This window comes from Mustelus asterias, chromosome 29, assembly GCF_964213995.1.
Source record: "Mustelus asterias chromosome 29, sMusAst1.hap1.1, whole genome shotgun sequence".
NCBI lineage: Eukaryota > Metazoa > Chordata > Chondrichthyes > Carcharhiniformes > Triakidae > Mustelus > Mustelus asterias.
This window is the reverse complement of record NC_135829.1, coordinates 15,609,118-15,625,998: the sequence shown is the minus strand read 5'-3', so window position 1 is coordinate 15,625,998 and position 16,881 is coordinate 15,609,118. Positions and strand designations below refer to the sequence as shown.

General features: G+C 46.6%; 1 protein-coding gene across 3 annotated transcripts in view; it reads left to right on the top strand.

The window, feature by feature from the left end:
• The window catches only part of LOC144480544 (RNA-binding protein with multiple splicing 2), a 136,794-nt gene extending 122,287 nt beyond the window's left edge, over positions 1-14,507 (top strand). The window contains exons 7-8 of one of the 3 annotated variants that reach the window (XR_013495684.1): positions 11,074-11,143; positions 13,343-14,507. Coding sequence is in view for 2 of the 3 variants with exons in the window: in XM_078200121.1 (XP_078056247.1) it covers positions 11,074-11,136 (63 nt within the window). In the remaining variant the exon portion in view is untranslated. The remainder of the gene's footprint in view (positions 1-11,073; positions 11,144-13,342) is intronic. The other 2 variants (XM_078200122.1, XM_078200121.1) reach the window with 2 other exon arrangements.
• Positions 14,508-16,881: the final 2,374 nt, after the last annotated feature.

Below are 16,881 nucleotides of genomic sequence, written 5' to 3'. Positions count from 1 at the left end.
TGCTTCCTCTGATTTTGGGTTAAATCTGGTGTGGTTCCCTCTTGATGTGTTTCTCTCGAGTCCCATAATACCATGCTTCATTGTGTCTGACTTGAATATTTTCCCTCGTTATCCCTTTCCAAAAATCCAAAAAAGACCTATTGTCTCGATGTACCGTTCTCATCCACTTGCCAAATAATTCAGTGGAATGGTTGGATGCTTTTGAGAATTTTTGGATGTAGGAAGTCACAGATACTTGACTGCCCAACTTGATTTGATTTATTATTGTCACATGTATTAGGATACAGTGAAAAGTAGTGTTTCTTGCACGCTGTACAGACAAAGCATACTGTTTATAGGCAAGGAACTTGGGAGATGCCTGTGCATTTACGGGAATGGAAATGAAGGAAGTCGTACAGCACAGTGAGACCATTTGGCCCATTTAAGCTGTGAGTTACTAGAATCATAGAATCCCTACAGTGCCAAATGAGGCCATTCAGCCCATCGAGTCTGCAATGACCACAATCCGCCCCAGGCCCTATTCCCATAACCCCACATCTACCCTCTTAATCCCCCTGACTCTAGGGTCAATTTAGCATGGCCAGTCCACCTAACCCACATCTTTGGACTGTGGGAGGATACTGGAGAACCCAGGGGAAACCCACACAGACACGGAGAGTGCAGACTTCACATAGACGGTGACCCGTGGCCTGAATTGAACCCGGGTCCCTGGCGTTGAGGCAGCAGTGCTAACCACACTGCCACCCCCTACTAGTTAATCCCATTCTCTCATTGCTGGGTGTTGACTGGAATTCTCTGGTCTCTTCCCATACACCCCACTGCCAGTGAGGGTGGAGAAGTTGGCACTCAGCCAAATCCCCGTTCACTGCAGCGGGACTGGAGAATCGCAGGCAAAGTCGGAGAATTCTGGCTGCTGTCTTCCCAAAGACCAATCCAATTGGGGAGGCGATGGCCGAGTGGTATTATCACTAAACTATTAATCCAGAAACTCGGCTCATGTTCTGGGGCCCCGGGTTCAAATCCCGCCACGGCAGATGGCGGAGTTTGAATTCAATTAAAAATATCTGGAATTAAGAATCTACTGATGACCATGAAACCATTGTCGGAAAAACCCATCTGGTTCACTAATGTCCTTTACGGAAGGAAATCTGCCACCCTTACCTGGTCTGGCCTACATGTGACTCCAGAGCCACAGCAATATGTTTGACTCTCAACTGCCCTCCAAGGGCAACTAGGGATGGGCAATAAATGCTGGCCAGCCAGCGACGCCCATGTCCCACGAATAAATAAAAGTCCAATTTAATTTTGCAAAGTTCCCATTCAATCTGTTTCTGTCATCCTTTTTTTTCCCTGTGCAGTGAATTCTGGATTCTAACTCCGTAAATTTTTCCTTCTCCCCTTTATTTAATTTGCACCTTGGATAGTACGGTTAACTTGGGGCGGCGCAGTGGTTAGCACTGCTGCCTCACAGCGCCAGGGACCTGGGTTCGATTCCCAGTTCGGGTTGCTGTCAGTGCGGAGTTTGCACATTCTCCCCGTGTCTGCGTGGGTTTCCTCCGGGTGCTCCGGTTTCCTCCCACAGTCCGAAAGGTGTGCGGGTTAGACGGATTGGCCATGCTAAATTGCCCCTTAGTGTCAGGGGGGCTAGCTAGGGAGGGTTACGGGGGTAGGACCAAGGTGGGATTGTAGTTGGTGCAGACTCCATGGGCAAAACAGCCTCTTTCTGCTCTGTAGGGATTCTATGAACTTGAACTGGGATTGCCCAATGTGGAATATCTCTTCACTGTACGACGGTGGTGATCTGGTCCTATGCAGTCCCACATTAAATATGAATCCAAATTATCCAGTAAAAAATTTGCCAGTTGCCCGAACTTGACGCATTCTTTGTTTTACAGCGCTGCCATTTTATGATCCAAATGTAGGTAACATCTGTTGCACGTATTTGGCATTTGATTCTAATTAAAATCCACGTCCTGCCCAAGATTAGCTTTTATGCTGATTGAAGCTTCCACTTATCCAATTCTTACACCTTTCCCAGCGCTAAACTGGAGATTTGTGTCTTTTTTCTTGTGCGTGCGAATCAAAAGTAACTGGTGCCTTGAAGCCTCCGGGAAGGTTTTTGTTTTATTTGTAGACTCTCTCACTTCTTTTGCAACCTTCAGCCTGAAATTGGACCTGCCACTTTGCACAGTGATTTCCACTGCACCAATCACATTTTCAACATGCACTCCACTTTGTGCTTGGAGTCCGGTCGATTGAAGCCACTGGGCGGCACGGTAGCACAGTGGGTTAGCACTGCTGCTTCACAGCTCCAGGGTCCCGGGTTCGATTCCCGGCTCGGGTCACTGTCTGTGTGGAGTTTGCACATTCTCCTCGTGTCTGCGTGGATTTCCTCCCACAGTCCAAAGATGTGCGGGTTAGGTTGATTGGACAGGTTAAAAATTGTCCCTTAGAGTCCTGGGATGCATAGGTTAGAGGGATTAGCGGGTAAAATATGTGGGGGTAGGGCCTGGGTGGGATTGTGGTCGGTGCAGACTCGATGGGCCGAATGGCCTCCTTCTGCACTGTAGGGTTTCTATGTTTCTATGTTTCCACATCTTGGCTGATTTATAAATCTGGTTGGATGTGTCGAATTCCCTTTTTTCTCTCTGAGCTAAAGTTTATTTACTAGTGTCACGAGTAAGGTTTACATTAACACTGCAATGAAGTTGCTGTGAAAATCCCCTAGCCGCCACACTCCGGCGCCTGTTGGGGTACACTGAGGGAGAATTTAGCACGGCCAATGCACCCTAACCAGCATGTCTTTCGGACTCTGGGAGGAAACCCCACACAAACACAGGACGTGCAAACTCCACGCAGTGACCTGAGCTGGGAATCGAACCTGGGTCCCTAGCGCTGTGAGGTAGCAGTGCTAACCACTGTGCCACCGTGCCGACCCGGTCTATACATAACCTGCATACATGCAGCTTAATGGATTATGGAAGATTCACCACCTCTGATCTAAAAAGGCCTTCATTTGCCATATGGGTGGCAGTGGTTAGCACTGATGTGGAGATGCCGGCGTTGGACTGGGGTGACCATAGTAAGAAGTCTCACAACACCAGGTTAAAGTCCAACAGGTTTATTTGGTAGCAAATACCATAAACTTTCGGAGCGCTGCTCCTTCGTCAGATGGATCCAACCTGGTGTTGTGAGACTTCTTACTGTGGTTAGCACTGCAGCCTCTCTGCTCCAGGGACCCGGGTTCGATTCTGGCATCTGACTGTGGGGAGTTTGCACATTCTCTGCGTGGGTTTCCTCCGGGTGCTCCGGTTTATTCCCACAGTCCAAAGATGTGCGGGTTGGGTGGATTGGCCATGCTAAATTGCCCCTTGTGTCAGGGGGAGTAGCAGAGTAAATAAATGGGGTGACCGGGATAGGACCTGGGTGAGATTGTGTGGACTTGATGGGCTGAATGGCCACTTGCTGTACTGTAGGGATTCTATGGTTTCTAGGTGACAGCCATTCTCTGGTTCGTTCCTCGGGGCAATATCTTGACCGGTCAGTGTCGGCCTGCCTGGATTAAATTTAAACAAAGCTTGGTAGTTAACAGTCAATTAGCTACCTGGTGTATTCTCCATGGCAACCCCTTGCCAATCAGGGTCCACTTGCCAACTAATCATATGAAGTGTAAAATGTTGTTCTGACATTAGAGATTGTCCTGTGAGTGCCTGACACAGCTTCAACAGTGCATTTTTTTTAACAATCAAGTTCTGTTCTAACAAATGACTACTTGGATTAGTCGCTGATTTGAAATGTCTGGTTTCAGATGTGGCAGGCTTGTGGTTTCTTGAATGGTTTCAAGTTGAACATGAGGAATGGGCAAGGCCTTTCAACAAGATCTGACACTAGTCTCAGCCCTACTTGGCTATCTGCCCTTGGGCTTTTTGTCTCCCAGTCAAATATCTTGTATAATTCAGCCTCAAAATCTTCAATGACGCTGTCGCCTCCATTCTGGGCAAGAATGTTCCATAAACTGGGGGGTGAGGGAGGAGAAAATTCTCCCCTGTGTCTGCGTGGGTTTCCTCCGGGTGCTCCGGTTTCCTCCCACAGTCCAAAGATGTGCAGGTTAGGTTGATTAGCCATGCTAAATTGCCTCTTTAGTGTCCCGGGATGTTATGTTTAACGGATTAGCAGGGTAAATGTGTGGGATTTCGGGGATGGGGTCTGGGTGGGATTGTGGTTGGTGCAGACTTGATGGGGCCAATGGCCTCCCTCTGCACTACAGGGATTGTATGTATTTGATTTATTATTGGCACGTGCATCAGTATAGAGTGAAAAGTATTTCTTGCATACTGTACATTCTGCACCCTCCCCTTTCCTTCTCTGTAGTGTTACAGTCATAGCTAGGGTGTAGAGAAAGATCAGCTTAATGTAAGGTAGGCCCATTCAAAAGTCTGATGGCAGCAGGGGAAGAAGCTGTTCTTGAGTCAGTTGGTACATAACCTCAGACTTTTGTATCTTTTTCCCGATGGAAGAAGGTGGAAGAGAGTGTGTCCGGGTGCGTGGGGTCCTTGATTATGCTGGCTGCTTTTCCGAGGCAGCGGGACAGTCGATGGATGGGAGGCTGGTTTGCATGATGGACTAGGCTCACCTCTGCCTCAGATAAGAAACACCATATTTTTAAGCTGTGACTCTGGGTTCTAGTGTGTGGAGTCTGCAAGTTCTCCCTGTGTCCTTCAAGTTCTCAGGTTTCCTCTCGATGTACAGGTTGGGTGGATTGGCCATGCTAAATTGCCCCCGAGTGTCAGGGCGAGACTGGTTCGGGTAAATGCAAAGGTTATGGGGATAGGTCCTGGGTGGAATTGTGGTCGGTGCAGACTCGATGGGCTGAATGGCCTCCTGTTCTGTAGGGATTCTGATTCTAGTGAGGGCCTTGTAAAGTGAAGGGTGCGCAGCAGGTTGAGGGTTCTTGTAGTCTTAACTAAGAAGCTGGGTGTACTTCAAAGAAAAATAGAACAGATTAATTACTTTGGTTTCATGAGTCGTGTTGTCAGACTGGCTGCCAGCTGGTTCTGATGGGGGTGCAGTCCCTGAACCCAGTTTTGATCACATGACCAGCTTGGTTAACAGTTGAGGCCCACCACCCACTCAGTCAGGATGAATGTGGGAGGCCATCTTGGTATGCTGGGAAATTGGCAATGGCCATTGATTCTTGATCCAATAGGAAGCATGGATCCAGGCAGCCTAGAGGCCCATCCTTAAACAATGAGATGTGTGAATGCCGCAAACAGCTGAGGGAGGTGTCATCACCAATGTCTATATTTAATTCTGTAGTTGCCGGACACTTGTCTGTAGTCCAACGTCAGAAGTCACCCGATTTGTGGTAGCCATCTTAAAGGCTTGTCTGTGTCCAATTTGTCGTACTGAGGTGCCTGTACTGGACATGATGATGTAGCCGAGTCTCCTGAGGGCATTTGTCTTTATCCCTTCTTGGGGGAGGGAGGGGAACAAGATTATTCCATGATCATTTATTTTCCTTCAGAAAATAAGGAATAGGAGCAGACCATTCTCAATGTGATCATGGTTGATCCATACATGGCTTCAACACCCAATTTCCTGCCAGCTCCACATGCCCCGTGACTTCCTGAGTCTATGAATCTGTCTGGCGCCTGACTCCTCCCATATCCATATTGCAATCTGTGCCCTACTCCAGGGCAGCATAAGTTTCCTCCCGCAGTCTGAAAGACGTGCTGGTTAGGTACATTGGCCATGCTAAATTCTCCCTCCGTGTACCCAAACAGGCACCGGAGTGTGGCGACTAGGAGATTTTCACCATAACTTCATCGCAGCACTTAATGTAAGCCCACTTGTGACTAATAAATAAACTTTAACTTTATAGCATGCGCTCGCTCTTCGTACAGTGTGCTTGTCCAGCATGTTCCCTATTGGATTTTGCAGTCAAGGCCCTTGCTGCTAATGTTTGACTCCACCTCCACTTGGAGCCTGTCACAATCCTATTGTGGAGATGTCGGCGTGGAATTGGGGTAAACACAGTAAGAAGTCTAACAGGTTAAAATCCAACAGGTTTATTTGGTAGCAAAAGCCACTAGCTTTCGGAACAGGCTGTTCCTCCGTTAGGTGGGTAGGAGTTCTGATCACAAATAGGGCACAAAGACACAAACTCAATTTACATGAATAATGATTGGCATGTGAGCCGTTACAGCTAATCAAGTCTTAATTGTCTGTACCTTTAAGACTTGATTAGCTGTAAAGACTCACATTCCAATCATATAATTTGAGTTTGCGTCTTTGTGCCCTATTTGTGATCAGAACTCCCACCCACCTGACGAAGGAACAGCCTGTTCCGAAAGCTAGTGGCTTGTGCTACCAAATAAATCTGTTGGACTTTAACCTGGTATTGTTAGACTTCTTACTGTGCCCAATCCTATTGTGGAGATGCCGGCGTTGGACTGGGGTGAACACAGTAAGAAGTCTCAACACCAGGTTAAAGTCCAACAGGTTTATTTGGTAGCAAATACCATAAGCTTTCGGAGCGCAGCTCCTTCGTCAGATGGAGTGAAAATGTGCTCTCAAACAGTGCAAACAGACACACAATCAAGTTACAGAATACTGATTAGAATGCGAATCCCTACAACCAGCCAGGTCTTAAAGGTACAGACAATGTGGGTGGAGGGAGCATTAAACACAGGTTAAAGAGATGTGTATTGTCTCCAGACAGAACAGCTAGTGAGATTCTGCAAGCCCAGGAGGCAAGCTGTGGGGGTTACTAATAATGTGACATAAATGTCTGTAGGGATAAATGGTTGTAGGGATTCGCATTCTAATCAGTATTCTGTAACTTGATTTTGTGTCTGTTTGCACTGTTTTTGAGAGCACATTTCCACTCCATCTGACGAAGGAGCTGCACTCCGAAAGCTAATGGCATTTGCTACCAAATAAACCTGTTGGACTTTAACCTGGTGTTGTGAGACTTCTTACTGCAATCCTATTTGCCAGAGTTGAGTTGCAACTGCGTTGAGAGGATTCCTCCAAGTGTGGGTGGAGTGAGGCAGGCTCGTGTGGGTAATTGCAGTAACGGGGTAGGGGGAAATGGTCTGCTGTAGTAAAGTGTTTGGAAATCTTGTTTACATTTTTTTTACTGGCATGAGAGAGATTGAGGAGCAGTTGCCTACTTAACTTTGATCAGAAATCCTTTTAAGTAGTAATTTTGAAGTTTGAAACCAGCATATGTTTTGGTCAGACTTTTTATTCACTCATGGAACATGGGCGTCGCTGGCTGGGCCAGCATTTATTGCCCATCCCTAGTTGCCCTTGGAGGGCAGTTGGGTCATCCACATTGCTGTGGCTCTGGAGTCACATGTAGGCCAGACCGGGTAAGGACGGCAGATTTCCTTCCCTGGAGGACATTAGTGAACCAGGTGGGTTTTTCCGACAATGGTTTCATGGTCATCAGTAGATTCTTAATTCCAGATATTTTTTATTGAATTCAAATTCCACCATCTGCCCTGGCGGGATTTGAACCCGGGTCCCCAGAACGTTAGCTGAGTTTCTGGATTAATAGCCCAGTGATAATATCACTAGGCCATCACCACCCTCAACAAAACTGATCAGATTTAAATATTTCATGTTAAAACGATCCATTTTAAACCTCCTTGTTTGTCCCTCACTGGCGAGGGATGGTTGTCTTCCATGAGTCAAAAGATAGCGGAGGTGGATTTGAGGTCTGCAGACTTAATCATAGAATCCCTACAGTACAGTTGGAGGCCATTCAGCGCATTGAGTCTGCACAATCCCATCCAGGCCCTATTCCTGTAACCCCACATATTTAAAGTTTATTTATTAGTCACAAGTGTGGTTTACATTAACACTGCAGTGAAGTTACTGTGAAATTCTCCTAGACGCCACAGTCCAGCACCGGTTTGGGTCAATGCACCTGACCGGTACGTCTTTCAGAATGTGGGAGGAAACCGGAGCACCCGGAGGAAACCCACGCAGACACGGGGAGAACGTGCAAACTCCACACTGATCCAAAGCCAGAATTTGAACCTGGGTCCTGGTGCTGAGGCAGCAGTGTTAACCACTGTGCCACAGTTGTAGGGTTGTTGTCATTTTTGATATCTGGGCCGCAGTGTGTTCTTGCCAGTCTTGCTTTTCCTCTTCGCTTTGTTGCCCTTGGATCTCAAAATGTCGGGATCCTTCACTCCCAAGTTTTTGCCATCTAGTTTTCGCTCCCCCAAACCCTCAAGCACGATTGCCTAGGAGTCCATCCAGGTGTCCTCCCATCCCAGCACAATGGTTGCCCGGGAGTTTGTCAATGCTGCATTTTGTCAAGCTGGCTCTTAGGACCACCCCCGAGCACTGCCTCCTTCGTCCACTGCTGTGCCTGCCCTGACTGAGCAGAGGGCTTCGGGATCCTGGTATCTCACATCTGCATGGTGACCCACCCAATGCCAGCTGAGGCCGAGTGATCATAGCCTTGCTCAGAGTAACCCCCAGTAGACTCCTTATTCTGATTTCAAAGTGTAATTCAAGACTGGTGGGCAATGGGCCCAGAATCACATTGGCTTAAGTGCTTGAAGCAGCAAATCCTTGGTTGGCCCATTGCAGCATTGGTTTAGCGACCTGTACTCCAGAAGTTACAGGGTGGCACAGTGGTTAGCACTGTTGCCTCGCAGTGCCAGGGACCCAGGTTCAATTCCGGCCTCGGGTCACTGTCTGTGTGGAGTTTGCACATTCTCCCCGTGTCTGCGTGGGTTTCCTCCCACAGTCCAGAGATGTGCAGGTTGGATCGATTGGCCATGGTAAATTTCCCCCTCGTGTCAGGGGGATTAGCGGGGTAAATATGTAGGGTTGGGAGGATCGAGGCTGGGTGGGATTGTGGTTGGTGCAGACTCGATGGGCTGAATGGCCTCGTTCTGCACTGTAGGGATTCTAGGATTCAATGTCCAGTACCCACGGGCGTTGAATGTACAATGAATTATACAATGTTACCTGAACAGCTCCGTAGTGTCTATACATCTCCCTTTTCACTAAACTTTATGCCAAGGGGTAAATTGTCCCTTAATGTGAAAGTTTCATTGCTTGGTCAGTATACATTGTGGAGATCGGATTACCAAATATAACTGAGTATTCTCTTAATATCTCCATTCTGGGAGGGAGATTGACTGACTAAGTATCATGAACCCACGCTTGGTTTCAACGTAGTCCTTTGATCAGGAAATAACTGTCCAATTTGTGCTGTAGTTTGTAACTGAAACGATCCTTTGAACAAGGGCTTGGGTTTTTCTGGTGTAGGTGGCTGCTGTAATCGGTTTGAATTTGACTTTAATACGAGGGGAAAATAATTGTGAAGCATGGCACAGGAAGAGGCCATTCAGCCCATGTTTGTACCAGCTCTCCAACCGGGCATCATGGCTTGGTGTCATTCCCCTACCTTTTCCCCGTACTTCTGCACATTGTTTCTATTCAAATAATCTAATGCCCACTCGACTGCCTCGATTGAACCTGCCTCCATCACACCTCCAGGCCCCAACCACTCCCTGCGTGGAAAAAGTTTCTTCTTGCATTGCGTTTGCTGCTTTTGCAAATGATTTTAAATCCGTGCCTGTCGTCTTGATCCTTTTCTGAGTGGGAACAGTTTCTACTCTGTCCAGCCAACCCCCCCCTCCTGATTTTGAACACCTCCATCAAATCTTCTCTTAGCCGCCACCTTCTCCCCAAGGAGAACGGTCCCAATCTATCCTTGTAACTGAAGCTTCTCATCCTGGAACCATTCTTGTAAACCTCTTCATACACTCCAGTGCGTTCGCATCCTTCCTATAGCTCAGAACTGTCCACAATATTTCAACTGAGGTCAAACTGGTGTCTTCTAAATTCAGCATAACCTCCTTGCTCTTGTATTCTAAGCACTTATTCATAAAATACTATATGATATTTTTTTTAACTCCACCTCTCCTGCCAGATTTGATCTATGCACATTCGTACCTGGGCCATTCTGTTCCTGCACTCCTTGTAGGTTTGATATCATTCTCCTCCCACTGCCCCTTCTGAAAACTGAATGCAGAGTTGGCTATGATATCTAAACGCTCCTTTAAATGATTCATGTGTTAATCTAGAGATCACTAGTTAATTTTGAATGTGGACGGATAAAATGTCAGCTGTTAGAACAGTCCGTTATAAAAGCAGTTCTACCTACCCACCATTCATTGATCACCTCTGTCCCAACGGCAACCAGATGTTTGCAATTTGACGCACAGACTCTGGAAATTAACTAGAAATTTACCAATGCCTGAATTCCAGAGTCTGGATTTGGCAGCGTCCAAGATTAGCACACCGTTACTCAGCAAGTGCCTACAATGGAAGGATCAACTCCGACTGGCCTCTGGGTTCAAGCTGGTTTATTGCAAGATGCTTCCTCTGTGCTGCTAACCAACAAGAAGCTCTTTCCCCAAGTGTTCTCACTGTCTGTCTATGTGCATACGCCGATCACCTCTGCCCTAATGAAAGCCAGATGTTTGCAATTTGACATCCTGAGACACCAGAAATTTCCCAATGTCTCAAGAATTCCAAAGTCTAGATTTGGCAGTGACCAAGATTAGCAGACTACGTTCTCAATACCACATCCATGGTGTTACAGAATCAATCCAGGATGGTATTTTGGGTACAAACCAGTGTATCGTAAGAAGCTGTCTTGGTACTAACCTACACCCCCCAAGTGGCCCAGCTGTGTCTCTTTATGGGACAATCCAAGTCGGATGTTTACTCGCAATCTCCTTACAGTAATCGCCACACTGATTAATAGTACAGACAGTAAGCCCACCGTGTTATGATGGACTTCAGCCCAGATTGGTACTTGGAGATAATGTGCTGTAATTGGATAAGATGTTTTACTAATGAAACACTCTAATACCCTCGGACATGCTTTGAATCAATCCACAATGGTATATAATGGAGGTCTTAATGCAACTGTGGAAGACATGTTGATAAATGCAATGAAGAGGGAGACCTAACTATTGTACCCTGACATTGGTTATCTTGCAAATAGTGATTTGCCGTTTCCTCCTCTTTCAGATGCGCTGGTATCCTCCGTCTGAAGCTTCCCCACAAGGATGGAAGTCCCGTCAGTTTTGTTAAGTATTTAGTAAGTACATTACAGCCGGCCAGCATGCTTTCCCTGCTCTTTTCCCATATCCAGGTTTACTTCTGGTGGTGGTTACAGGAAAAGATGGGAATGTGACTGTATCTGGTTTCCCTGTTCACTATCGAATCAAGCTCCAAACCTGGCATTTGCATCCTTGACTAGCAGAGCAGGTGCCAAACTTGATGCAAAACCAATTGCTTTGCGATGCCCTGCCCGAAAGGGGTGGCACAGTGGTTAGCACTGCTGCCTCACGGCGCCAAAGACCTGGGTTCGATTCCTGGCTTGGGTCACGTGCGGAGTTTGCACCTTCTCCCCATGCCTGCATGGGTTTCCTCTGGGTGCTCCGGTTTCCTCCCACAGTCCGAAAGATATGCTGGTTAGGTGAAGGAGCTGTGCTCCGAAAGCTTATGGTATTTGCTACCAATTAAATCTGTTGGACTTTAACCTGGTGTTGTGAGACTTCTTACTGTGCTTACCCCAGTCCAACGCCGGCATCTCCACGTCATAGGTGCATTGGCCATGCTAAATTCTCCCTCCGTGTACCTGAACAGGCCCCGGAGTGTGGCAACTAGGGGATTTTCACAGTAACTTCATTGCAGTGTTAATGTAAGCCTCACTTGCGACTAATAAATAAACTTGAACTCGAGAGAAAAAAGGGAATTCGACACAACCGACCGGATTTATCCTAACGTCAGCCAATACATGGGAGTGGACTCCAGACACTCCTCCGGGTGCTCCGGTTTCCTCCCACATTCCCAAGATGTGCGGGTTAGGTGAATTGGCCATGGTAAATTGTCCCTTGGTGTCAGGGGGGCTAGCTAGGGTAAATGCATGGGGTTATGGGGATAGGGCCTGGGTGGGACTGTGGGTCGGTGCAGATTCGATGGGCCGAATGGCCGCCTCCTGTGCTGTAGGGATTCGATGAAAAGGCCTCTTCAGTGTCTTGCCTTTTGTATTTAATTTGATTCTGAACTGTTCTCTTAAAATGGCCTTGCAAGCCATTCTGTTCAAGGACAATTAGGGATCGGTACCAAATGCTGGCCTGGCCAGCGATGCCCACATTTCATGAAATTAAAAAAACCCAGAAGATGGTCTGAATGATTGAGTGATCTGGAAACCAGAAAATTTCTCTTTCCAAGGCCTCAAAAGCAGCTGTGTATGCAAAGTTCCTGAAACAAGGGTAAGGGGCAGGAGATTTTTCAGAGGAATCTGGGTTACACTCGCTGGAAAGACAGTGGGAGGCCAGAAACTTTATAACCGTTTCAAAAATATTTGGATGAGCACTTGAAATATCATAACATTCCGGGATAGGAACCAGTACAGGAAAATGGGATTGGGCTAGTGGGGGATTCGGTGATGGTCATAAAGAACAACAGTACAGCACCGATGCAGGCCCTTCAGCCCTCCAAGCCTCTGCTGATCGTTTTTTAAAAAAAGTTTATTTATTAGTCACAAGTAAGGCTTGCATTAACACTGCAATGAAGTTGCTGTGAAATTCCCTTAGTCGCCACATTCTGGTGCCTGTTCGGGTCAATGCACCCTAACCAGCACGTGTTTCGGACTGTAGGAGGAAACCAGAGCACCCGGAGGAAACCCACGCAGACATGAGGAGAACGTGCAGACTCTGCAAATAGTGACCCAAGTCAGGAATCGAACTCTGGTCCCTGGTGCTAAGGCAGCAGTGCTAACCACTCTGCCACCGTGACGCCCTACATGATGCACTAACTAAAAAAAAACCCTTCCCTTACTCAGTCCATATCCCTCTATTGCCTCCCTATTCATGTACCCATCCAAATGCCTCTTAAATGTTGCTAATGTGCCAGCTTCCACCACCTCTTCTGGCAGCGCGTTCCAGACACCCACCACTCTCTGCCTGGAAAACCTTTCCAGTTTCCCTTAAACTCTTCCTCCTCTCCCCTTGAATCTGTGCCCCCTTATAATTGGCACTTCCACCCTGGGGGAAGAAAGCCTCTGTCTATCCCTCACATAATTTTGTAGACCTCTATCTGGCCTCCCCTCAGCCTCCGTCTTTCCAGTGAAAACAATCCTAGTTTATTCAACCCCCTCTTCACAGCCAACACCCTTGACCAGGTAAATGGCATTGAATTGTCAAGGAGCGCCGGTTAGATGTTTGGAATGGGTTACGTGCAGCAGCTAAACACACCGTCTTGATGTACCATGTGTTTGTGTTCCTTCTAGACTGCCCATATCCAAGAAAACAAGTTTCTCCAAGGAGTGATGTGCAAGGACAGACTGGACTTGGTTTTCAGGCTCAAGTTACTGAAGGAGATTTTGGACATCTAGCTGGTCTCCACTCCACTTGTGGGGGGGGAGGGGGTGGCGGGGGGGGGACGACGACAAGTGTGGTCACCGAGGACTGTGGGTTTAAAGAACTTTACTGGTGAACTATTCCACGTGGGGAGGATCTGTAACCTGGCGGCCTGATCTGGGCGATGCCAAGGACCAACGGCACAGTGGCACCCCTGCTGTGGCACTTCAAAAAAAAAAATTTAATTAAAGGTTGACATTGAAGGAACTGTGAAGTATTACGACCAGCACACGAACACCATGGCTAATATAATTGGTTTTTTCTTTTTTCCTTTTGTAAATGTATTCTGTCAATGCATCCACCAGTTTGACCTTTGCCCCCCCCCCCCCATCTTGCCACTCCTTCTGTTGAGTTAACCATTTCACAAGACGGTTCAGCAGTGTGGAATTGAGCAGTTGGCCAGATGTTCGGAGGGTGTAACCAGCAGGCTATGTTGCCATTGAAGAGATCTCCCAGCTGATGACATCTGGATGTCCACCAGTACATTTTGGAAGTTGCCACAGCATTTTCTTGTGTTCTGTTTTTCCCCCCCCCCCCCACCCCCTCTTTTGTTTTTCTTGTTTAGTGCCCTTGGCGTGTTAACTTGTCTCTTCTGGAGGGAAGGAAAAAACCTGTCTTGCCAAATATCAGCTGTTCTTGTTAAAAGTATTTTGAACAATATTGAGTACAAGTATTTTTGTACTGGTGTAATGAAGAATATTTATGCATCGAGGATTTTTTGTGCAATTAAAATTGTAATCTGTATTATAACTTAAATGTTAGTTCAGTTGTGTTTTGGGAAATGCTGATTCTAGCCCATACAGTAGTTTAAGAAAAGGTGCAATTGTATTTTTTTTTTTTTGCTTACTTTGGTGTTGAGTACTTAAAGTATTAAAGAGTGTGGTTGCTTTTTGCTTGTACAAGGACTACAGGATTTCAGATGTAAGTTGCTGATCCTTCTAGAATGTGAAACTGTATTATAAAAGATCGAATGTTAAATAGCTCTCTTGCAGTTGTGAATGATTCTCCGGTGCTGTGGAATCGGCAGTGTTTTGGTGGCTGAATGGGGCTCGTAACTACCTACATAGGAGAAACTGTCTAGTGATTGTGTGGATAAATGTCTCAAGAACAGTGGTCAGCACTGCTGCCTCTCGGTGCCAGGGATCCAGGTTCAGAGTTTGCATGTTCTCCCCGTGTCTGCATGGGTTTCCTCCAGGTGCTCCGGTTTCCTCCCACACTCCAAAGATGTGCAGGTTGGGTTGATTGGTCATGCTAAACTCTAGTGTCGAGGATTAGCAGGGTAAATGTATGGGGCTACGGGAATAGGGCCTGGGTGGGATTGTGGTTGGTGCAGATTCGATGGGCCGAATGGCCTCCTTCTGCACTGTAGGGTTTCTATGATAACACACGAGCTGAAAGCTGTAAACCTTGTGCAATCTAATCACCCAAGATGAAAGCACAGTGCTACGGATGCTGGAATCAAACAAAATGCTGGAAAATCTCCAAGTCTGATATCATCTATAGAGAGAGAATAGAGACAATGTTTCGAGTCTGGATGACCCTTCATCAGTGCCTCAACACATTTGGCCCTTCAAGCCTGCACTGACAACAATCCCACCCAAACCCTATCCCTGTAATCCCATGCTAATCCCCCTGACACTAAGGGGCAATTTAGCATGGCCAATCCACCTAACCCGCACAAGTCAGAGGTTTACAGCACAGGAACAGGCCCTACAACCCAACTTGTCCATGCTGCCCAGTTTTTAACCACTAAGCTAGTCCCAATTGCCCACATTTGGCCCATATCCCTCTAAACCCATCTTACCCATGTAACTGTCTAACTGTTTTTTAAAAAGACAAAATTGTACCTGCCTCTACTAATACCTCTGGCATCTTGTTCCAGACACTCACTACCCTCTGTGAAAAAATTGCCCCTCTGGACCCTTTTGTATCTCTCCCCCCTCACTTTAAACCTATGCCCTCTAGTTTTAGACTCCCCGACCTTTGGGAAAAGATGTTGACTATCTCGCTGATCTATGCCTCATTATTTCATAGACCTTTATAAGATCACCCCTCAGCCTTCTACACTCCAAAGAAAAAAGTCCCAGTCTATCCAGCCTCTCGACTCAAACCATCAAGTCCCGGTAGCATCCTCGTAAATCGTTTCTACACTCTTTCTAGTTTAATATCATTTTGTATAATAGGGTGACCAGAACTGTACACGGTATTCCAAGTTTACCTTTATCTATGCCCTCATTATTTTATAGATCTCTTTCCGATCACCCCTAAGCCTCCGACACTCTGGGGGTAAAAACAAAGTCTCAATCCATCTAGTCTCTCCTTGTGACTCAAACCCACGCGACCACGGAGAGTGTGCAACTCCACATAGTGACCAGGGGCCTGAATGGAACCCAGGTCCCTGGCACTGAGGCAGCAATGCCAACCACTGTGCCACCCAAGATCCAGATTGAAACATTGGCTCTATTCTCTCAAATGCTGTCAGACCTGCTGAGATTTTCCAACATTTTCTATTTTTGGGTGCAATATTTTAATCGCTGGGTTATCCCAATGGACAGTTGGTTAGCTACTGACTGTGTACTAATTTTCTACAGTAAATGACTTGCAGTAATCTTCTTACTAAGGGTCACACTTAACAATGGATTGAGTTTATTCATTTGTGGGACATGTGTCACTGGCTGGCCAGCATTTATTGCCCAGCCCTCGTTGCACTTGAAGAGTAGTTGAGAGTCAACCACATTGCTGTGGCTCTGGAGTCACATGTAGGCCAGACCGGGTAAGGATGGCAGATTTCCTTCCCTAAAGGACATTAGTAAACCAGATGGGTTTTTCCGACAATGGTTTCATGGTCGTCAGTAGATTCTTAAGTGCAGATTTTTAAAAATTGAATTCAAATTCCACCACCTGCCGTGGTGGGATTTGAACCCAGGTCCCCAGAACATTGGCTGAATTTCTGGATTAATAGTCTAGCAATAATACCACTAGGCCATCGCCTCCCCGACTTAGAACAAATACCATGAGTCTGTTACCCATTCACTATTCCTCCTCCTCCCCACAATTCAATTGTACACTCTGTAGAAAGTTCCAGATGCATACTTGGCTGGTCTGGATTTCATGTACCTTCAAGGTGCTTTGTGCTCTCCACATAGTCAATAAAAACTGTGGTCAATAAAAACCAGGTCAAAGGGCAGCAAGTTGAAAGTACCGCTCATGGAAGCGGATTCCTTTGGACACCAAGTTTAATACAACTGTTGGATGTTGGAAATTGATGCTAACTGTTTTGAAATTGCTTGCAGGACATTTCTTCCAGATCAACTCGTCACTGAAATATTGTGAGAAGTTAAATGTACTTTTCCTGTTGGTGCCTGGGAATGGAACTGTCGCCTTTCTAAATTAAGCACTGATTGTCAGA